Here is a 23,044-nt window from a genome sequence, read left to right on the forward strand (position 1 = left end):
ACCTAAGGAGACCAGCTTCACCCTCCGTGACCTGACACAAACGCCTGCAGTTCCCCCGCTGTCAGGGCTCCTTGAGTGTCCCACCCCCAAGCCCTGAGCCCCGTCTCGGCCCACGGTGCTGAGTTCTGGCTGTCTGTCCGTCCTTCTGTCTTCAGGGCAGAGTCACTGCCCGGGAGCTGGTCACAGTGGCCTCCGTGGTCAGTGAACCAAATTGGCTGCTTTTTATTGTTCCCAAATGTTGCATTGTATGTGACTCAGGAAAAGGTTATTATCAGTCCTAGGTGAGAACAGTTGGAATTGGAGTTTTCTCCGGTCACGATAATGTGTATAAGCCGAGAATAAAATGTAGCATTTCCCACGTTAACGTGTGGTTCTGTTTCAAGGTGACGCAGCTCCTGAAAGCTGGGAAGGCGAAGGAAGTGTCCTACAGTGCCCTGGCCTCGCACATCATCTCCGAGGACGGGGACAACCCAGAGGTCGGAGAAGCGCGGGAAGTCTTTGATTTGCCCGTCGTCAAGGTCGGTATCAACCTGACTGTGTGTGTTTCGTGGTCTGTCCTGAACGCAGGGCACTGACGTCCTAGTGTCGCCTTCTCAGTGTCAGCTGAGGTGCCGCTCTGCGTAGGAAGCCGCCGGGTAGAGAAAGCCCCTTTCACTCCTCAGGGACCCACGTCCGCGGGAGGCCCTTTGGGCTCAGTCACTCGCACCGCAGCAGGGTCTCTGCAGGAAACCCCAGGTCCGTCAGCTTTCGCATGTGCTGGGGGACGACCCCATTTGTCCATTTTCTCTAAACCAGGGAAAGTGGACGTGTCCTCCTAAGAAAGCGAGTTTATTCCCAGACCGGCCAGGCCCTGTTGAGGCGAGCCCCGCACCGCGCACGGGCTGACACGCGGGCCTCATTCCCAGCTGGATAAGGTGCAGGCAGTCCCGTCGCCCACCTGCTGTGCTCTTCAGCTGCTCGGACAAGGGTCGCAGTGACCGTTTGGAACACTGTCCACCTGGTGCCATTCTGTGCGCCTGTCGACTTGACCTGTGGGTAGTTTATTCTAGAAAGTGGGGCCTCAGCTGTTTCCCAGATTTTTGTTGATTACCTACTGTTCTGCTCTGTTGCAGCTGATAGTTGAGTTGACTGCTGTTAAATGTATGTTTTTAAAATTTACTTTTGTAATTTTGGTCCTTCAGTATTTTTTGATCTTCTGTGTTATACAGGTGTTTTAAACTAGCTCTATTCCACTACCATTTTTTCTCTTTCTTCGTTATGATGTTAGACGTGTTGCCTTAAAAATACTCAGTATGGAAATCACTGTGGCCCAGGGACAGCAGAGGTAGGGCCGGGAAGGCGCATGGTTGCGTCAGGCTGGGCAGCAAGGCGCTGCCTGGCTGCTGGGAAGTCCAGACCCATCTCGTGGGCACCTGATACTTCTGCCTTGCAGGCTTAGAGGCTGATTTTTGAAAATAAACTGGAAAGCTCACCTATGTCCCAAGAAGGTCCTAAGCTAGACTCTCAAGAGGCCACTACGTCTGTCAGACGTAATTTGCCGCGAGGACGCAGTGCTGAGCTGCTGTACTGGAATGCTTGCTTCAGCGTGGCCAGCGCGCTCCTCTGCTTGCAGAGCCTCTGTGAACACTGGACATCTGCAGGTGGCCCGGCCCGGCCCCTGATGCCACTTTGTGAGAAAGAGGGACTTGCCGCCAGCACTGGGCTGTGTGCCACACCCTCTCCTGCGGTGCTGTGTTTGTATCTGTTTCCTCCCATTCTCCTCTAGCTGTGGGGACTGGCCCTGGGTCCCCCCTCCCTGTGCACTTTGTTTCTGTCACACAGTAGCCTGGGACCGACCGTCTGTCTCATCAAGGTGACTGTACATCGATTGTGTAGATTTCATATGAACCTTAAAAGAACAATCTTACTGACACATTTTGGGGCCTAGGTCGTGGTTGCCAGGCCCCCACAGCAGCGGTGACCCTAAGCACCCTTTTGTAACACATTCCCCCTGAAGTGAAATTTGTATGAAAGGTAACGTCACAGAATTTAAAATATTCGTGTACATATACATGTACGTTTATATTTATATATAGATTGCTCAATCTGAAATTGTAAAGGAGATAAAAAAAGGAAGGTAAATAGAAATAAGTATGCATTGCGGTATGTAAATTCCTGGGCCCAGCTACACCAGAGGCTGCAGAAGCCGGCAGGTGTGCTGTGCATAGAATCACTGAACATGTGACTGTCACAATGCAGAGTAGCCCACAGGTGGGGGTGTCAGACGTGAGGGGGCGTTTCAGAAGGGTGACCAATCCTCACTCAAACTCAGCCAGATGAAGCCGTCTTCTTCGTTTTCCACACGAGTTGTATTTCTAGAGAAGTCAGGCAGTGTCCAGGCAGCACCTAGCTTCTGGAGTTGGCACCTTTTGCCCAATCTGCCTTAATACACCCCGTCCTACTCCCCTGCCCCCCGGCTGTAGGACTTTAGAAGGAAGCCCGGCGTCCTCTTACATTCTTTCACCTCTGTGTCCCAGCCTGCTTTGAGTTGGTGGCGGCACCTGCTGCCCAGGACGACAGTGTTGCAGCCCTGATGGGGTTTCTCAGAGCTGGTCCAGCGGTTTGTCCTCACCGCAGGGTGGTGCTGGGAGACCCCAGGGCCTTTGATCCTCACAGGCCTTCCTAACGGGGCTGCTGACGGGGCCTTAATGTTAAATTTCACAAATGCGTTTTAAAAAGAAAGCAGCCTTGTGCACTCTGACAGTTGTCTACCTTTTAGCATTTGAGTTTTATAGATGTTTAAAAGTTGCTTCTTTAGGCACTGGGACTGTTAAAAGAATTGTTTTAATGGAAATATTTTCCTCCGTGGCCCTGGGGCATCATTGGAAGTGTTAATTATGCTGATATGCTGGGGTTTATTTTTATATAGTTGTTTGCCCTTGGGATAAGTAGCTCCTCGTTACTACGCTTTTCCATTACTGCCCTGAACTTTTGTCTAGACTCCCCTGAGTGGGGGCCTGGGGTGACTGCTCTGCGAAGCCGTCTCTACCAGGGAGTTCTATGCTCATCCCTCCCTAGGGACGCAGAGGGACGCCTGCCAGGGTGTATGCTGCCTGGATGGTCGGGAGGCTCCTTTCCTGCATGTCTGCTTCCTTACGTGCCCTTCCTGAGGACACTCCGGCCCCGCCCCGACTCCCCCAGAAAAGTCCCACCATCACCCATCCAAACCCTGTGACAGTGCGTGGCCCCAGGCTCGAAAGTCCTGGGTGCAATGGGAGGGCTCACTAGCAAGTGGCCAGGCCAGGTTCCTCATGCCGCCAGCCCCTTACTCTGTCTGGATCAGGGCATGGAGGCACCTTGGGTTAGTGTTTTCTTTCAGCTGGGCGCCCTTTATCCAGTAAGTTCCTTCAAAGAGTAGGTGAAACAATCAAATCATGAAATAACCATGCCAAGTAGAGGCAGTCTGTTTGCAGAAGATACACTTACAGAAACTTATGCTAAAAAATTGTTGATATCACCCAGAAAACTTCATTTTCTAAAGTTCTTTTAAGGTGCACGTGAAAAAAATAGTTGGAAGATCACTAGCTTGGAATACAGGCTGCCTGAGAGCGAACACTGAAGCACCAGCGCCTTGCTCTGTGTCTCTGGTGGTCACAGGCTTAGTAACTGTGACATGTGGATTGGTGCCGAGTGTGTGCGGGATTCAGCTGTGACATTCAGGATGTCAGCGGCTCCATGGTGCATTGCTGTGTTTTCACAGAATTGTGTGAAGCAGAAGTAGCAGTGTAATGATTAATGTAATTTTCAAAATCAAATACAGAAATATAAGGGATGGTAATTTTTCAAAAATACAAATTACCCCAAAAGGTGTAGTAATTAACCTTAGTTTCTATAATTAGTCTGAGTTTTAGAATTCTTAAAAAGATTACCTTTTGTGGTTGACTAACATTGTGTCTCTGTGGCTTTCCTGAAAAATGTCACCAGTTTAGACCTGGTTCAGTTGAGGATCAAGAAGGGCACATAGGGGGGCTGACACACCTGGGGGGGGAGGGGGGGGGCCCTCAGGCCCTGCCCCTGGGGGGTCAGTTTCTAGCCACCCTGGGATTTAAATTGCTAAAGAGCTGGTAGTGTTTTATTCTGTAACTGGACTTTGACTTTGGGCGTTAATAACGAGTCCTTGAATACACATAATTGATGTCTGGGTGCTTCATCGTCGGTAGTAACAGCCTTTGGTTTCCGGGAGTTACACTAACTAGTAAAATAATGTCATTTTGATGAAAAATTGAAACTTTTTAATTTGAGTTTATGTTTTTTTCCTTCCAGCCTTCCTGGGTGATCCTGTCCGTCCAGTGTGGAGTTCTTCTGCCGTATCCTTTTTTTGGGGGGCATGGGGTGGGGCAAACGAAGACGGAGATGGTGATTCTGGGGTGAGGAGTGGATTCAGTACTGGGCACAGATCGTGTGTGTGCACCCCTGTCCCACTGGTTTCCATCCTGTCCAGTTCTATGGACCTGATGCTTGCCGTTACCCGTGGGAAAAGGGACCAGCCATGGGGAGCGGCTCTGGGCTGGGACCCGGAGGCTGGAGTCCCCGTTCTTCCACAGCTTGGCTGTGTGATCAGTCGCGGGCAGTCGGCTTTTCCGGACCTTTTTCCTGTCTCTGAAACACATCGTTTTGTGGTGTCTAGTTAGACGGAATAATTTAAAATTCTAAGCTGGTATGCACACATAATGAATTATTTTGTTGTGCAGCTATGCCGGGTGGTACTGGCGAGTGCCTCTGTCCCTCATCGGATCGGTGAGGAGTGAGGCCGTCTTGTTATATCAGATACTTACAGGGGCCTCAAGTAAACAGGAAAGAGCTCCTGTGAGCGGTTCTTGGGGGATATGCAGAACTCTGGCAACACTGAATGAAAACTTCTCAGATTTCTCGTCCACAGTGTAGAGACTGGTTCCTGTTTTGTTTTGGGGGGCATTTGTTTTGTTTACAAACACAGATAAAAAGGCCTGGGAGTGGGAGGGGTGTTCCTGAAGGTAAGAGGCCAGTTCAGCCCGTTCTGGATGGTGTATGTCCTCTCCACACCAGGATTCCTTAAGTGGTCTTGTTTGAGCGCTTCCCTGCCCATCCCAGAGAAGCTTCAGGGACAGAAAGGGGGTGCCCGAGACTCCTGTTGGCCCACACACTCTGGGTTGCCTTTGTTTCCGCCGGCCTTTGGAAGTAGAGTCCCTGAGCTGAGGTGGGAGCTTGAATGGTGCCCGGAAGGCATGAGGTCGGGTCCGCCCTGCGTCTGCAGCCAGGCAGCCTTGCAGGCGTCCGTGGCGCATGTCTCGCGGCCTGTCCAGGACACGTCCGAGTCGCAGGAGCATTTCCCACCTGACCTATCTGTCCTTAACACACCTACCTCAGTAGGTGTACTTTTCTCCTGTAGGGAAAGAGAAGTAAGAGTTGGACTCATTTTGAATTCTAGACACTCCAAATTTTTCAAAAACGTCGTTGTTGGCTTTGAGTAGGCCGTAAGGAAAGGCACCTCGAGGTCACGTCTGCTCGTGTATATGGCTTTGTGTCCCATGTTGGGCGCACGTAAAGCGCTCAGAAAGCATTCTGAAGGGACTTGACAGAGCAGAGCTTTAGAAACCGGAAGGATCTTGGGGGTGACCAATTGTGACATGGTTTTAGCAAAGGGGGAGTGAAGTTCAGGTGTCTTGCTGATGTTCACAGTCGGTGGTGGCCATGAGACGGTCTCACGTCCTTTGGTGAAGTGCCCCCACTGCACAGCTTCAACCCTCACTCTCACTTCGTGAGGTACAGTGTGCTTTTAGGCAAATGGCTGTGCCGTGTGTGCATGTGTGTTTGTACGCAGGTATGTGGTTACCTAGCTCTCGGAGGGCAAGTTTCCCCCGTGATATATTATGCCCACTTTATTGATGACATAGTGGAGAGATTGGAAAGTACATTTGGAAGTGTACTTCCCAGAAAACCTCTCAGGTCTTTCTGTGCTGTCACCTTTTTCCCAGTCTGCACTCTTTGGTCAGCTTGTCTGTCTCTTTCCGAAGTGGGTTGAGTGGGAGGGAGGTGGGCGTGTAGGGTGTTTGTTAGTGAAATGCGGGCTGTGCTCATCTGACTCCATTGGAATCTTAATAACTACAAAACAGAGTAAATGGCTTTTCTCCAGAATCATGTCAGATTTTTTTTGGAATCACTGCCTGCCTCTCTCAGGTAAGCATGGCGACAACGGGGCTTGTGTTATTTACACGTAACAGTGCTGAGTTTCAGATGATTGGATTTATGACCTATTTATAAACCGGTGTTAGAGAAGCTATTTACTAAACTGCATATTCAGTATGACCTTATAACACGTATGATTAAACATGATTAAATATTCATGTTTAGTTTTAAGATGCAAAGTTTTAATGGGTAAAAATGGTCTTTCTAATCTAAAGAATTGCCAAAATTTGAAACTTGAATATGGAAAAATAATACAAATGAAATAAGATGACAGGGAAAATTCAGTCAGAAATAAAGGCAAAGAATATTCTTAATAAATAAAGGGATCGGACAGATCAATGAGAAAACAGGAGACCTCAGTAGATAAGGCAGAAAGAGGAATTTGTAACTTTTTATAAAGAACTACAGACAATAATTAAAACATTTTATATACTTTATAACCAGAGGGAAACATGCTAATAGCAGTGAGATGAGAGTTTTGGCTCTGGTGTGTGCGTGCGCTTTGTGCGCTTTCCAGATGAGCCAACAGCCCTAAAATACGAACTGTTTCCCCCGCAGTTCTTTTAGGTTTGGAAACTTACCCAAACTGATAGAAACAAGGGCAGGTGGGTGCATAAAGGTGTTCATCAAAGCGTTATTTACAAGAGTGTGAAATTTGGAGCAACCAGATCCACTGTTGGGGGATGGTTCAGAAACCTGCTCTGTACACTATGCAATAGCTACATAACCGTTTCTGAATTATGTTTTATGAACATACGTAAAGACGTGGGAAATGTTTAAGTGGAGGAAAGCAGGACATGACACAGGTATGCACAGTATTACGTCAACCAAATAAGGTAGATAACTGGGTAATGAGAGAAGTGAATATTTAATATTTTTATTCTGTCCTCTCAACCCCCAGCTAAAACCCCCAAGTTATAAAAAATGATTATAAAAAATCAAATTGGTGTTGTTTAAACTCATCTGGAAATTACATAGAATAATTTGTTTAAAATTAGCAGTTCTTGGACAGGAAGAAGTGCAGTTTAGAGCACTGGCATTTCATTGGACCTCACAGGCCCAGTCGCGTTCTGTAATGTGGGTGCTCTTATGATGATGTGGGGGAAGCATTTAGTCCCCATCGCTGGGATTCTTTGAGAGAAAGGACATGTCAGCGATATTAGGGAGACCAACAGGAATTTCATTATAGTATAGTCTTGCTGTCTTTTAAGGCTGTTTTATTAGATTATGGAACCCGGTGATACTTAGTTTCACATAGTTAGGGTATTGGCCAGACATAGCTTTTCATACAAATGCTATCACCAGTCTGATCTCTTCTCTAAGCAATAAGCAAGTTTAATTATGGTTACTGTGGTTTCTGTTTGTGTCTTGTAAATTCTGGAAGTCCTTTAAGATGAAAAAATCCTCTTTTTTTGTTTTTGCTACATCAGTTTAATAGAGAACCTGGAAAAATTGCCTTTTTTTTTCTTCCTCCTAAGAACAGGATTCTGTTGGTATTTGTATTTGCAGTGTTTTTCACATCTGTGCTAGAAATGTATACTTACATGATGCTGAAAGTTGGCTAAAATGAAAACCCTTGATGGTTACTGTGGTTACATGTAATTTTTATTGCTTTCCTTATACTTCTCTGTATGTTCCAAATTTACAGTAAACATCACAAAAGTTTTAAAATGAAAACGTTTTATTAATATTATACTCGTTATGCATAAACACAATGTACTTTGAATAAAATGTGAATTTTGCATTTAATTATATTTGTATTGATTGGAATTTTGGGTTCAGAGCTTCGGAGCCCACTGTCTAGAGGGTTCAAATTGAGTGAGAAAGGAAGGGAGGAAGCGGCCAGGGTCAGGGAGGCCGTGGGTGTTTCGGGGATCGGGGTCACAGGACATGGCGTTTAGCAGACCTGACGGGGTAAATAAATAAGCAGATCAAAGTGTGTGAGCTTAAGATGATTACGAAGTTTTAAGTGAGGTAGTTAGACGTTACTAAGTATTAACGATTGAACACTTTTAGCCTTGGAAAGATAAAACTAATAGGTGAAGCTGTGGTGGGCCACACAGCTGCCTGCGGTCTACCTTTACCGAAGGCTAGAACGTGTCATCGGTTATTCCATAACACACACAGCGTACAAGGTTGCTGTGTACAGAGCACCTACAGTGGCGTGCTGAATCAGGTGGCACAGCTGTTAGCGTCTGAGCTCAGAAAGGCCGTGTCCGTGTGGGCTGCAAGGTTAGGGAGCCCTGCTGGAGGCTGTCAGAGTTGAGAGGGCCGGAAAGAAGGGCAGGATTGGAGTGAAAATGGGGAAGGGCAGGGGCGTTCGGATAGGACAGCTGGAAGGAGAACTCGGGAGCTGGTAATGAGGACACCTGTCCTGCAGCCAGCGCGTGCCTTTGGCTGCAGACGGAGAGAATGGTTGGCTGGGTAGATGGCAGAGGATACGGAGAACCGTGACACTTGGGTCTCTGAGTTTGAACTTGAGACAGTAGCGAGCAGCATGCTTCTTTACTTGTTTCTCGTATGTATTTAATTTTGGATTACAGATGTTTGTTAGAATATTTGGAAAACACAGAAACTAGCAAGCAGAGTTGACGTCACTGTGATCTCGTAGGTGACAGTGGTCTGGGAGTTGTAGGCATGACATACAGGACAGGGTGGGTCCCAGAAGGGACCACCCATGTTTCAGACTTGATGAAGATTTGCATTCGGGTCAGCACTGTGACTGAAGGCACAACACAGACCCTGGAGACAGGTGGGGACCTGCAAGTCTTGGTGACATGGGAATGCTGTGGTGCCAGGGACAGCCAGGACTCCCCGTTGGTCCCTCTGTGAGCCAGACCCTGCGTAGACGCTGTCACACTGAACCCGTTAGTCCAAGGGGATTTCCTTGTTTCAGGTGCGAGCTCTGGTCGGTGGTAGTAGCGTCCTTGCTGGAGATGGAAACAGAGGCGAGCCTGGTTTCTGAGGGAAGATGGGGAGTTGGTTTGAAACACGTGGCGTTTCGGGTGTTTTGCGGTGTTGATCAGCTGTCCACGTGGGGACTTGGAGATAGGGGTGAAGGGCTGAGCAGTACTGACTTGTGTGAACTGGAGTAGACAGAGCAGATAAGCAGGAACGGAGCCTAGGGTAGCGCGACAGTTCAGGAGATTTGCGACAGTAAGTGGAGATGGTACTGCAGGGGGAAGGTGGGTTTTAGGAGCCATCAGTTTGTGTTTGTTGCTGGGAAGTGGCAGCGCCCAGGGAAAGGCGTAGAGCATTAATGTTAATTCGTAGCAGGTCATCGTCCTGTGGCCAAGGATGGTGGACAGTGACACCGGGCTGGCCATCTGCTCGGTGACCATTGCACAGGCTTAGGTGGCTAAGTAGGTGTTGGGTTCGGGCTGAGAAGACTCACGCATGGTCAGCAGAGGGGCGGGGCGGGGAGCTGGACATCCGTCCGTGGGAAACACTGGGGTAGCTGTGGTGGGGACACAGCGGCCAGCGTTGTCGGCTGAACATGTGTCATCCACTGTGGTCGGGGAAGCGGCCCGGCTGGTGGCGCTTACTGAGGTCCCAGGCTCCTCCTGGGGCATGGCTGGGTCTGCGGTGGATGAAAAGGTGAAGTTAGCAAGACTTCGGACAGGATTTTATATCCTTTCAGCAAATTTATTCGGTAGTAACAGTCAGAATCCAGCATGAGTATGATCTTTATGGATCACTTACTACTCTTATTCTCAAAGTTCTCCACTGACGCTGAATTGAAATTCCCAGTGTGCAGTCGGTAAAATAATAAGCCCTGCATTTAAGTTCACATAAGGATGGGAAAGGCTTTACTCGATAGTGGTTGGTTTGAAGAAACCCTGGTTAAGGAAAGAAAGTACGCAGGGACAGTAACACTCTGGTTGCTGAGCAGCGTTAACTCAGGTGGAAGATACGTTACCAGACATACAGTCTGTGCAGTGGGCAGCTGCGGGAGTTGGACTCACCACATGCCTGATGAGTGCGTCCTTTGTGACGAACAAAGCCCAGAGTACAAACAAATCAGGGCACGAGTCCTCCCCTCAGTAAACGCGCAGTCTAGAAGGGGAGAGACGTGCGGCAAGCACCCCGTGTGTAACACATGGAAGAGCACAGCGGGGGCCAGGAGTGGGAATGACACTGGGAGGGAGTGGTCATGGTGGGTAACCTGCATCGAGGAGATGGGGTCGGCACGCATGTATGTGCACACGCCTGCCCACGCCAGGCAGGGCCCCGCCTTTGCCACAGGACTGTTTGCTGGTGGTTCTCAGTGACCTTCTGTCTTTTCCCGTCAGGGTGTTGATACGAGCTGGAGCTCTTTGTTGGAGTCTTCCAGAGCTCTCCAGGGAGAGGTAGGGGAGGGCGCTTGTGCCAGCAGAAGTTGGGAAGGACAGACACCAGCCGCCTTCTTCTGACCCGGTACTGATGCGGGCCGAGGCTTCTTTAATGTGCTGGGTAGGTTCCGGGGAGCAGGTCAAGACTGATGGAGAGCCTGGCCGGGGTCCCAGTTTCAATCTGGAAGACTAGAAATAAAAGCCCTTTCCATGCTGTGTCTCAATCAACAAATATTTCTTGACTGCCTACGCATGTGCCTGGCACTGTACTAGGTACCACGAAAGATCTGAAAGACGTTTTGGATATAATTCTTAGGGACGACCATAGCCTTTCCTAAGTAGGATTAGAGTTGGTCGTGAGGACTGGGGAAGGAGAAGTCACGGAGCTGGGCCCCAGGAGTGCTCACTGGGGCTGTGACCTGGGGAGAAGGCAGGGCGTTCCTGGTTGGAGTCAAGAAGTTGTTCATGCAGGGGACGCAGACGGACCACAGCCCTCTGTCTTGCTTAGAGGACGGTCCCCTGTGAGCATCCTGCCGTGGGGTGCAGAGGCAGGGACGCCCAGCCACCGAGAGGGTGCAGTGGAGGGAAGTGGGTGAGGCCCCGAGAGAGGCATTAGCGGGTCGAGTGTCTCTTAGTCACGGCTGGAGGTCAAGGTGCAGGTGGAGGGAGACACTGTCCGCAGCGGATACCCATCGGGAAGGGCCGCAGACGCCATTTTCACAGTTTTGGGTTTTAACCGTAAGGCACTGAGGAGACAGCCAGGCTTTATTAGGTGAGATGATAGATTTCAGTTTAGAAAGATTGCTTTAAAATAGATAAATGCTTCCCCAGTTATAAAATAATGCTCTTGAGAATTTGGAAAATACAGAAAAGTATAAAAATGACAATAAAAATGTCCCCATAATCCTATTATCACTAGGTAACTAGTGTTAACATTTTGGTGTGGAAAAAGCATTCTTAATTTACGCTGACACAGCTTCAGTCCAGGAGCTGGTGTGGGGGTTTGAAGTCGTCTGACCCACATGCCCATCGCTGAGGGGCTGTTTCGTGGAGGTTTGCCACGTGGTGGGGTTCTGGAGACCCCATGGCAGCCCAGGTCTCCCTGTCTGATGTTCTTTAAGCAGCAGCACTGCAGCTTGTGGAGACCCACGCCTGTGGCACAGGCGGATGGGAACAGGGCTAGGATTACTGCAGTCAGTGACCTACAGGGAATACCTGACTGACTGGTGGCCACATCTACATTCTGTTGTTTAATTTCATTTTCAATAAACATTATGTAATGATTCATGTGAGTGATCTGTGTTACCATATTATTAAATCTCACCTCTGAGATGTTGCAGGATATAAATGTTTTTGTGAAAGCATGTGATAAAAATAATCTTTTGATCTAATCTTCTGAAATGTGACATTAACTTACTAAATTAGAGATATAAAATGATTTTTAAAGGTGATTTTTATAAAATTAATGTGTTCTTTGTTAGTAGTATTCAGAGTAGTGTCGAATGCAAAATAATTTCTAGACTTATTTGTAAAATGACTGAGAGTAGATGTAGAATGTGAGCTTTTTGACAAGCTGAATAGTGGCAATTAAAAAGAAAAAAACATGCTACTTATCAATACTTAAAAAAAAATTAACTTGAGACACAGTTCAGAATTCTTAACCATAATCCTCAATTTATAATAAATTATCCAGGAAAAAAATTGACTTGGTTAAACGGTTGTCTTAGAATTAACACTGACACCTTTATTTTTCTTAAATGTTTGCTTTTCAGACTCTAAAATTTTATTTTTCAGAAATAATTTGTGGTAGTAACTGCCCTTAGGGAACAGTATAGAACGATAGGAAATACAGTCTAGAGTTAGACCTGGGTTTAGACAGACCTGGGTTTTAAAAGCCAGCTTTTCCACTCATTAGCTGCAATGTTTTGTGAGTTTGTTCCCATCTGTATGAAACGGGGCTCCCGATTCCTGCTTCCTGAGGTGGTGCTGAGGATGGGGAGTAGCTGTCAAGCCCTGGCACAGTTCCTGGCACATAGTAGGCAGGCAATAAATGGTGGCTGTTTTTGTGGTTACAGGGAAAGCCTGTTTCACAGCATAAGCCATTCCATCTGGAGTCCTCTCCTCGTCCCGTACGCAAGCCTGAGAATTGTTTGTTTTATGCCTCCCTTGTCTCCTGTGGTCTGTTAATAATATTTACGTTTTCCCCTGAGCTTACAAACCACAGTATTTTTTTAATTTTATTCATTTCATAATTAGTGTTTATTTGTCATCCATTAATGCTTAAGGAGTTTTTTAGGTATGATTTTGATGCTGCTGTTACACTAAAACATTTTCAAAAATGACATAATTAGGAGATGGAATGTGCACTCATTCTTTCTGCCTTTTCTCCTGTTTTTGTGATAGAATGAAGGGGTCCTCCATTCAGTCTTTGGAGTGTGGATTTGTTTGTTTTTTTTTCATTTGGTGACAAGGCGAAAAAAAGTGATATCCATAAAACTATTGTAATAGGAATAAAACTCTTTATTGCAGTAAGCAAATAGCTAAGATAGCTAAGAGCGTGACCATTTCCCTGCTAATATCCTTGGTTAATTTCATTTCATAAGGGAAAGAAGTAGGTAAAGAAAAGCTGTTAGGATGTCAGTGTGTATTTTAATACTAAACAGGTGCACAGATTGACGTGTGATAAGAGCCTGGTTTCTGCTTTCTGTCAGGTGTCCTCTGAAGACAGAAGTGCCCTGTGGGCCCTGCTCACCTTCTACGGGGGCGACTGCCAGCTCAGCCTGAACAGGAAGTGCACACACTTGGTTGTCCCGGAGCCCAAGGGGGTAAGCGCTGTGTCCAGCTGCCTTCACGTGTCGCTTACCGCCAGGAACCGTGTCTTCTTGGGTCATCTTTTACATTGATGATTAGATTCCATTCATAACAGCTGATTGGGTTAGTTGGCAGTAGACCGAGCTTCATTTCACAGAGGACGTGAGAGGACTACACATTTTATTTTGAACCAGATGTGACTTCTAAATATGAAGACTTTTCGGTTAATTTCATGGAGAAAATGGGAAGGTGTTTTGAATCTCTGGAGTTTCCTTTCAGAGCCAGTAAAACTTCAGTTCATATATTCTGAAAATACATATTTTTAGTGCTCTTCACAGTTTTTAAAAAGGCTTTGTACTGAATATAATTACCAACATGCGTTTAGTGACTCTTCAATATAACTTCCTCCTTAATAATCGAGAATGTGTAAAACCACACCTAACTTGAGAAGCACAGGGCTATCATCTCTCAACTGGTGGGGCCAAAGGGGTTTGGTTCCCCGTGTGGGGTCCCCGCCGGCAGCATCAGCCGCCCCGGAGACATGTTAGAAATGCAAACTGTCGGGCCCACTGCAGCCTCCTATGTGGAGCCTGGTGAGGACTGGGCCTGTGGGACCCTGACTCACGCTGATGTGGGGGGCAGGGGGCTGCTCTTCTACGGAGACCAGAGCTTCCCGGCCCCTGAGCGCTCCTCACACCTGAGAAGTGCCGTGTGTTCGCAGCCGGAAAGTGACTCATCCAGTGAATCAGGGCCTCCGTTTGCTTTTCTGTCTTCAGCCCAAATCCGCAGTCATCGCAATGTGTCCTGAGTGGCCTGGCTCCCGGGAGGAGAGGAGCGTGTGGCCTGGCGGGGCTGGTATGGTGTCACTCTCCTTTAAAATTTTCCACGTATTTCTGTTTTCCTCGGGCATTCATGCCATCTTGCGCCCTCACCAGTGGGGAGCCCTCCACTCAGCACTCTTGCCTGTCGCCTGGCACCTTGTCCGTCCTGCTGGATTTTTCTCTCTCCACCTTTGCAAATTGCCTCTCCCACCCCAGCCAGGCCTTGCCCCTCACGGGGGCTCCCCCTGAGTGCTGCCACTCCCACTGACACCCCTTTTCTGATCCTATTCCCATGTCACTCAGTGCTGGTTTTATAGTGTATTCTCATTGCATATGTGACTCCTCTGCAGTAAGTTGTGGCGTCATTATGTCAGAGATGTGTTGTGGCCTCTGTGTCTCAGGTAGAATGAGCTCGGGAAACACTAGACGGGGTGAGGAGAGTGTCCCTGTGGAAAGTCAGCCCTGCTCTCGGGACGGCCCCTGAGTCCTGCAGACGCTCGGCCCACAGTCACAGCTCAGTGCCAGGAAAGGTAGACTAGGTGGCAGTTACTCGTCTCCTTCCTAAGAGAATATTCCGTGGGAGTCCCAGCTCCACTTTGTAGCTAAGTACCATTTAAAGAAGTTAACTTGAAACAAAGTCTTTTAAGACGACTGTGGTGGGCGTGAGACGGTCCTATGGTCATTGATACGTGGTTCGTTTGGGCCATGTCCTCGAAAAGGAGTGTAAGCTTTTGCCGAGTAGGAAATGGCAATAACAGGCATTGATCATTTCAACTGAAGTCCTTTCTTTTTAATGCATAATTCTAGGGAATTTGATAAACCTTACAGCTTTGTTTCCGTGTCTGCTTTACTCTTAGGAGAAATATGAATGTGCTTTAAAGAGGACAAGTATTAAAATCGTGACCCCTGACTGGGTCCTGGATTGCATATCCGAGAAAACCAGGAAGGACGAAGCATGTTATCACCCTCGCCTAATTATTTATGAAGAGGAAGAAGAGGAAGAGGAGGAGGAGGAGGAGGTAGAAAATGAGGAACAAGATTCCCCAAATGAGGGGAGTACCGATGAGAAGTCCAGCCCTGCCAGCTCGCGGGAAGGGTCTCCTTCTGGTGACCAGCAGTTTTCACCCAAGTCAAACACTGAAAAAGCTAAAGGGGAGCTGATGTTTGATGATTCTTCAGATTCGTCCCCTGAAAAGCAAGAGAGGAATCTGAACTGGACGCCAGCAGAGGTCCCACAGATGGCGGCAGCCAAGCGCAGGTTGGCCCCAGGCAAGGCCCCCAGCCTCATTAACCTGTGTGCCAACGTGCCGCCGGTGCCACCCGCCGGCCGTGGCAGCCTCGTGGCTGCGGGACCACACCTCCAGAGCTCGGAGCGGCCCGAGGTGGCAGCGCCCTGGAGCCCGGCCGTGCGGACCTTGCGAAATATCACCAACAGTGCTGACATTCAGCAGGTTAACCGGCCGTCAAATGTCGCACATGTAAGTCACTCTTTAAAAACTGAGATTTAAATAAGGATTTTGGAATTGGATCTTACAGTCTGTTTCAGCATCGTATAGCATTTTCTGTGTCTTTGGAACAGTTAACTTTTGACAAGCAGTATTTACTGGTGTGAGCACTTGTTTGCATCGTGTGTGTGTATCTCAGTGTCATGAATTCTGTCGTGAAAGTGGGTGACAGCTTGCAGAGATGAAGACCCAATCCCACGGAGCAGGACCAGGCTCCCGGAGACACGTGCTCTTCTTTACAGAGGGGTCCCCCTTTTAGGTAGTTTAGAGTCAGCGGGCGGCAGACAGAAGCGTGAAGCTCCCCAGCTGTTCCTCGTCTGCTCATGAGTGAACTTCACGTAGATAAGTGACAACATACATTCATTCATGAAAGATGCCTTCACTCAGTCTAGGTAATGATTGGAGCTTGTGGATGCAGAGTGGACCTTGCAAGTTTTAGCAGATGTTTTTCAGTTTAATACAGAAAGGAGGTAGGTAGCTGAAGTGGAGCCTCTGTTTGCATCTTTCTGGGCACTGCAGACAAATGGGAAAGAAGAAAGACAAGTCCCCCGCTGCTGTTTCAGGTGGAGAAGACGGACGGTGAGCAGACAGTAGGGACGAGAGGGCAGGAATAAAGGGCCATCTAACGCGGCGGTGGGTGGGGGGAAGAAGCCTGCTTCAGACTCGGCTGTCGGAGGGCCTCGTGAAGGAGGTGCCTTAAGTCAGGGTTAATGACGAGGCCATGGAAGCGCTGAGGGCAGAGTGTGCCAGGCGGAAGGAAGAGCAGCTGAAGACCGAGAAGGAGGCATGAAATTCCTGTGTTCCAGGAAGAGCAAGTCGGTGAGACCTGAGCTTGGAAGTGTGTGCGTGCGTGCAGAGCGTGTGTCTCAGGGTTGGTGTGAGTTACGTGACTGACGTGCAAAGCTCTGGCAGCTCAGGAAACGTTTCTTCCTCTCAGTTGAGGAATTACCAATGGCAGTCGTCTGTTTAAAATGGAATGGAAATGTCCTTTGCTCTTCATGTGCAATTCAGAAAGCACTGTTGATCAGCTAGTGGTCACTTCTACTGTGTTCTGTATGCTTCAAATATATAGTGGATGTTGGTTTAAATCCCAAGTCCCCTAGATTTGTACTTGGACATAGAGAGAGCACATGATCGCGTTTGGAATGGAAGGAAGTGATTACAGCAGGAAATGTGGGCACGTCTCTGCGTTTGAAATGGTCCTGCAGGTGACGCAGCCTTAGAGGACGCTGTGACCTTCTCCGCAGGGCGCTCTAAAGCATCCCTGGGAAGGCTCCATCCAGTCCGCCGAGCAGATGGAGCCCATCACCAGTGCGAGCAGTTGCGCAGGGATTTTTCTGGGAGTTTTTCAGCAATGTAAGGACATTAGGACATTTTGTTGCTAGATGTGAAGAAAATGAATTTTTGAAATGTTAGACATGTGAGACAGATTTAGTTTAAAATTTGGTTGCGAGGCTGAGGAAGCAGCTAACCATCAATCCAGTTTAAATTGCAAATATTTAATGGTTAGGAGCCAATATTAAGAAACTTGCACAACGACTGTGACAGTGATAGGAAAAAGTCACACTTGGCATTGTTTGCGGTACGGCAAGTTCTGTGATCGGAACTAGTACCTTCAGGAACTGTTGGTAACGACTTCACCTCATTTTTGTTTCCTAGATCTTACAGTCCCTCTCAGCGCCTACAAAAAGTTTAGAGCAGCAGGTGAATCACAGCCAGCAGGGCCACGCGAACACCGGCGCGGTGCTGTTCAGCCAGGTGAAAGTGACTCCCGAGCCACACCTGTCGCAGCAGCCACAGCCGCCTGTCCTGCACCTGCCGCCCCAGCAGCTCCTGCAGCTCCAGCAGCCGCAGCCGCAGCTTTCCCAGCAGCCCTACCCCCAGCAGCAGTCACACCCGTTCCCACAGCAGCAGCAAGTCCACCAGCACGCCTTCCCTCAGCAGCCACTACAGTTCCCGCAGCAGTCACTGCACCGCCCGCAGCAGCAGCAGCATGCCCTGCAGCAGCAGCTCCATCAGCTGCAGCAGCAGCAGCTGGCACAGTTACAGCAGCAGCAGCACAGCCTCCTGCAGCAGCAGCAGCTGCAGCGTCTGCACCAACAGCAGCAGCAGCAGCAGCAGCAGCAGCAGCAGCAGATGCAGACTCAGGCCCCACAGCACCAGGCCCCACCCCTGCAGCACCAGGTCCCGCCCCTGCAGCACCAGGCCCCGCCCCTGCAGCACCAGGCCCCGCCCCTGCAGCACCAGGCTCCGCCCCTGCAGCACCAGGCCCCGCCCCTGCAGCACCACCAGCAGTTGCAGCAGCAGCACCAGCCGCAGCACCAGCTCTTTGGACATGACCCAGCCGTGGAGCGTTAGTAATGGGGATTTTTTCCCTTTTTTCTCCTAAAAGTATTGTACTTACATAAATGCTTTGAAAGTGTTTGAGGTGGGTCAGGATTTACATCAAAATAATTCTTACAAAAATGAGGAGCGTGAATCTCATACCTAACAAAAAATAAAGTTGTAATAGTGGAGCAGGTGTACTTACTTTGGCATTTGGGACACCGGACACTGGTGACCATAGAACGTCAGGCACCCACAAGGATTAACTCAGCATATTCCGTGCCCGGGCATGAACTATGTTGTTTCACTTTTTAATCATTTAATAGAGACAATCAAGGTAGTACATTTGTAGCACTATTCCAGAGGTGCTCGGACTAATGGTGGGCGAGGGTGATTGACTTCATAAATTCAAACTGAACTCAGCAAAATCAACTTTTTTACTTTTTGTGCACACATATTCATGGGATTAAATTTTTTTTTTTTTTTTTTTAAATGTACAATTCTATTCTAGTTCCAGAAGACGCCTTCTTACTGGGATGTGTGTTTGCCATTGCGGATTACCCAGAGCAGATGTCTGATAAACAGCTGCTGGCCACCTGGAAAAGGGTGAGTTTGTGCGTCCAAGAAATGAACCTCTAGGTCTGAAGGTGTTCCTTTCAGAACATTACTCCTTTGGCAGCCTTCCCTGAGATGCGTGCCTTTGTGTTTTGCACGGGGTATGGGTATTTCTGTTAACATTCTCTGTGGCCTTGGGCAAATCTCCCTTCTGGGCTTCAGTTGTCTTAGCTGTGAGGGGCAAGTGTTGGACTTTCTCATTCTTCAGAGTCTTTTCAGCACTGGAATTGTAAGGGGCGCAGATTATTTGTGTGTAAATGCGAATGTGGGAGTAAGATCAGGCTTTTGGTGACTTAGAATAGGGACCATCAACTTGTATGTGCCTTAATTACTTCCGTCTCATCAAAAGGAGTGTTAGAAAATTCTAGACTCTCCAGGTTGGAAGGGACCTCAAAGTCTGCTAGTCCAGTAGTGGAACTATAGTCCATTTAGTTATCTATTATTTTGCATGGTGGCCTTTAAGGAAAAGAAAAAAAGTAAATATTTTTTTTGCAATGCCACAATTCAAAACAGTCAAAATTTTAAAAAAGGGAAAAAACTGTTTTTGAATTTCGACAGATGCTTGGTGCTGCATAACCACAGTCAGGATACAGCGCCCTCACCCCGAAAAACAGAATCTGTTTTTAGCAATACATTTTTTTTCCCTTTCCTTCTGGAAATTTAGATTATCGGAGCTCATTTTCATTTCATAGTGCTGGGTGGAAAAGTCTGTAAATATAACTCATCTCTGTCTTTTATACTTTGGGAAAGACACTATGTAAATGTGATGAGCCTTTTACTTGCTGTCGTGTTTGACATTATAGTTCTCCCGTTCTCCTGAGGGCTCCCAGTTGGTTATGACTCTGGTCTTGTGTGCGTCTAGATAATCCAGGTGCACGGCGGTGCTGTGGACCCCACGTTCTCGAGCCGGTGCACACACCTGCTGTGTGAGAGCCAAGTCAGTGGTATGTATGCACAGGTGAGTCACGCGGCCTTGTCTGGGCCTGGAGCAGAGCGGTCCCTGTTTAGGGACCATCATAGGACCCAGCGATTGTTGTGTTTGGGAAGGACTTGCCACCTCTAAAAAGTAGGAAAGTGGCTGCTTACACTTCTCATTGAGCTTTGGTGGGTAGACAGCTTTGTGGACTCCAGGCTTTGATGTCTGTGTAAGGAGAGAGGGAGGTTGCAGGTAGTGTCGAGGATGGGGGGGTGGGGGGTGGGGGGTCGGGTTGGTGCCTTTCCTGAAACTCAGTGTGGCACCGAGAGTGGTGGGTGCAGGCGGACCGTCCTGCTCTTGTGGGACTTTGCAGGCCTGGGAAGGCAGACAGCGCTCAGAGCTTCTGTAAGACTCCAAGGCGCCAGCTGTCTGCTCTGTGTCACGTCCTCTCACCCCCCAAACTTTCATCCCTTCTCTTAAAAATGTTCTTGTTTGTAGACAGACCCACGTTAATGGGCAAGTGCTAAGTGACCTCCAAGAAACCCCTCTTTAAGAGCATGGCCATTTCCTGGCCTGTTCGACTAAAAATGTAGAAATGGTTAATTTTAGGTGGGCAGTTCTGTTTTTCATAAGTTGTATGTGTTCCTACAGGGGAATTTTAACTTTGATGATCATAAGTGTTATTTTATGACTGAAGTGGTTTTTAAGGGTGTTACAAATGTGTTGCTTTTGTTCCCCATTGCAGGCTCTTTCTTATTTGTGTGTAGAAAGTAGCATTTTCCAGTGGGGTTAAGATGAACCTGCCACACTGGTAGTTTGATACGTTAGTAAACTGAGTGTCATGAAATTCTCTTATTTATAGTGTGGCGTTGTAGGTACACAGACTTAGCGTTTTGTACGTGCCGCTGCTGTTAGAAAGCCCCACATCGCCCGCACTTTGTTTGGTAGGCGATGCGGGAGAGGAAGAGATGTGTCACCGCGCACTGGCTCAGCATGGTCCTGAAGAAGAAGAAGGTGGTGCCACCGCACCGGGCCCTGCACTTCCCGGTGGCCTTCCCTCCGGGCGGAAAGCCATGTTCTCAGCACGTACGTACGTAAGGCCGCGCTCGGCCCTGGTCCTCCTGAGACCCGAGTCCTGGCGCCTTCCCCGGCTTCTGACTCTGTCCTGCACCTAGTAGATTTTTAACTGATTCTTCCAAATCTGTGGCACTGTTTAAAATCCTGAAATACCTCAGTATCTTGCCCCAGTAGTGGTTGCTATTGGACAGAACTTGGTCATGAGTTGGACGTTCTCCCACCCAGCTGACCTCAAAGTGGGGGTGAGCTGGAGGAATGAAGAGCTGACTGATGGGTCTGTGCTTAATCAGGTCACCTGCTAAACTGTCTGGAGAATGTCACAGAAACACACACAGGTTCTCTCATGTTCGGTGTCTCATTTTCACCCCCCAAGCCCCACCTGTGTATGTAACACCTTAACTGTGAACACAGTTCTGCTTTTGAGGTTCTTAGGAATGTACTACCAGCCAGCCCTCATAATGCCAGAGCAGGAGTGAAATGTGTGTGCTTGCGTTGAACAGCTGGAGTGTACAAGAGTCGGGTTCTTAGTTGCTCCTTTTTCCTTAGATTATTTCCGTGACTGGATTTGTCGACAGTGACCGAGATGACCTGAAGTTGATGGCGTACCTGGCAGGTGCCAAATACACCGGCTACCTGTGCCGCAGCAACACGGTTCTCATCTGTAAAGAGTGAGTCAGCACAGCGGCCTGGCAGTCTGCATGCTCCTAGATTCGTCACTGGGTCACAGCTTTGTGGTGGGCCTTTGAGTGGGCCAGCCACAGTCGGTTAGAAGGATGGCAGCGACCATCGTGCTAATGTCAGCAGAAATATTTATACAACATTTGATGAAACCAAATGAATTGATGATATTTGAACTAATTAAGTTAGGTCACAGAAATTAGAAGTGGGACTCGCAGAGCACATTGCTGACCCCGTGCAAGCCTCGAGGGGCCACTCTCAGATTCCCTAAGATGTCCCTGCTGTTTCTGAGAAATGAGAATGTGGTTTTTGCTGGCTTCTGTTGAAAGTAAAGATAAATTTAAATACTAAACAGCCCTGACATTTAATAAATGTGTTTTCTGCACAACCAAGGCCGACCGGTTTAAAGTACGAGAAAGCCCGGGAGTGGAGGATCCCGTGTGTGAACGCCCAGTGGCTGGGCGACATCCTCCTCGGGGACTTCGAGGCCCTGCGGGAAATGCAGTGCCGCCGCTACTCCGTGTTCAGTCTGCCCGACCCGTTCGCCCCCGCGCAGCACCTGGTCCTGAATCTCCTCGGTGAGTGGCTCTCACCCGGGAAGACCAGCCCTCCCTCCTCGCCTCACCACCAGACTGCTGGTCCCTCTGAGGACTTGAGCGGGGTCACTGTGTGGGGGACGTGGTGTGGCCCTTCACGTCACCACCTCTCGTCATGAGTAGTTGGTTAGAGGCCAGCCTGTGTGGTTCCCAGAAATAGGTAAGGGACAGCACAGTGGGACGGGGATATCTCTGCCACCGTCGGTATGACCCCATGCAGGAAGCACGCTGTAAACTGAACCGTGAGCATGGCCCCTGGAATAGCGGGCCACCTCGCCCTCAGCTGGGCTGCAGAGTCTTCTGGAACTTAATAATTACGTTTATCCTTATTAAGTTGTCAGCTAGGATTACCAGCCCCAGAAGAGACTTTTACAAAAAGGCCTTTCTGTTTAAACAACACATTGTAAAAATGACATTTCTTCTCTCTTTAGATGCTTGGAGAGTTCCATTGAAAGTGTCGGCAGAATTGTTGATGGTATGTCAAGTTAACACCTCACTTTTGCTGTTACTATGTTATCAAAGTGCAGTCGGGGTATATTTGTTTCTGTAAATCCAGAATTCTTTTAGGAGTTTGTCAACATGACAAATGAAGGCTGTACCTTCTCCCCTGTCCTAACATGTTTATTATTCCCTGGGTCTGTTGTTTTCTCCCAATGCAGGGGTGTCCAGGTGACGCCTAAGCCTGTGTCCTGGTGATTGGTGACGGGACACACCCGACCTACCCGCGCTCAGGACCACACGGTCACACGCACATTCTCTCCTCGCTTAAACTGCCTGTTAGTTACGATCTTGCTGAAACCCGACCGGCTCTGACATACCAGCAGAAAACGTTCTCCAGTTCATTTGGATGCAAGAAATGTTAGAGTTGCTTTTAAGATGAAGCTGGGACGTGGGCCTCCGCATGCCCCTCCCAAACCGTGCGGCTTGTATTCTGAAATCTGTTAGGGCTCCCGGCATCGCTGTGGCTTCTATCAGTAATTAGGGGTTAAAAAGGCGGCTGCCTGCCCCCTTTCAACCCCATGGTTGGTTTCTGTCATTGATAACAGTGACTGGTCATTTGGAAACTGAAGTCTGAAGGCTGGAGGCAGAAGTTGAGGGTTCTTTTCTTGTAAAGGTGATAGTAAGAGAAAGTCTAAACCTTCCTGCAAATTATTGTAAAGTGTGT

At 48.4% G+C, this 23,044-nt stretch overlaps 1 protein-coding gene across 2 annotated transcripts in view; it reads left to right on the top strand.

The window, feature by feature from the left end:
* Nucleotides 1-23,044, top strand: part of PAXIP1 (PAX interacting protein 1) — a 32,908-nt gene that overhangs the window by 3,025 nt on the left and 6,839 nt on the right. Inside the window, exons 2-14 of one of the 2 annotated variants that reach the window (XM_074315062.1) lie at nucleotides 384-518; nucleotides 4,303-4,346; nucleotides 6,132-6,195; nucleotides 10,497-10,656; nucleotides 13,247-13,360; nucleotides 15,025-15,645; nucleotides 17,332-18,025; nucleotides 18,509-18,603; nucleotides 19,475-19,570; nucleotides 20,477-20,614; nucleotides 21,152-21,273; nucleotides 21,677-21,861; nucleotides 22,311-22,354. In XM_074315062.1, coding sequence (XP_074171163.1) covers nucleotides 10,627-10,656; nucleotides 13,247-13,360; nucleotides 15,025-15,645; nucleotides 17,332-18,025; nucleotides 18,509-18,603; nucleotides 19,475-19,570; nucleotides 20,477-20,614; nucleotides 21,152-21,273; nucleotides 21,677-21,861; nucleotides 22,311-22,354 — 2,139 coding nt within the window. In that variant the 5' untranslated portion in view covers nucleotides 384-518; nucleotides 4,303-4,346; nucleotides 6,132-6,195; nucleotides 10,497-10,626. The remainder of the gene's footprint in view (nucleotides 1-383; nucleotides 519-4,302; nucleotides 4,347-6,131; nucleotides 6,196-10,496; nucleotides 10,657-13,246; nucleotides 13,361-15,024; nucleotides 15,646-17,331; nucleotides 18,026-18,508; nucleotides 18,604-19,474; nucleotides 19,571-20,476; nucleotides 20,615-21,151; nucleotides 21,274-21,676; nucleotides 21,862-22,310; nucleotides 22,355-23,044) is intronic. The other variant, XM_074315061.1, reaches the window with a different exon arrangement.

This window comes from Rhinolophus sinicus, linkage group LG11, assembly GCF_036562045.2.
Source record: "Rhinolophus sinicus isolate RSC01 linkage group LG11, ASM3656204v1, whole genome shotgun sequence".
Classification (NCBI taxonomy): domain Eukaryota; kingdom Metazoa; phylum Chordata; class Mammalia; order Chiroptera; family Rhinolophidae; genus Rhinolophus; species Rhinolophus sinicus.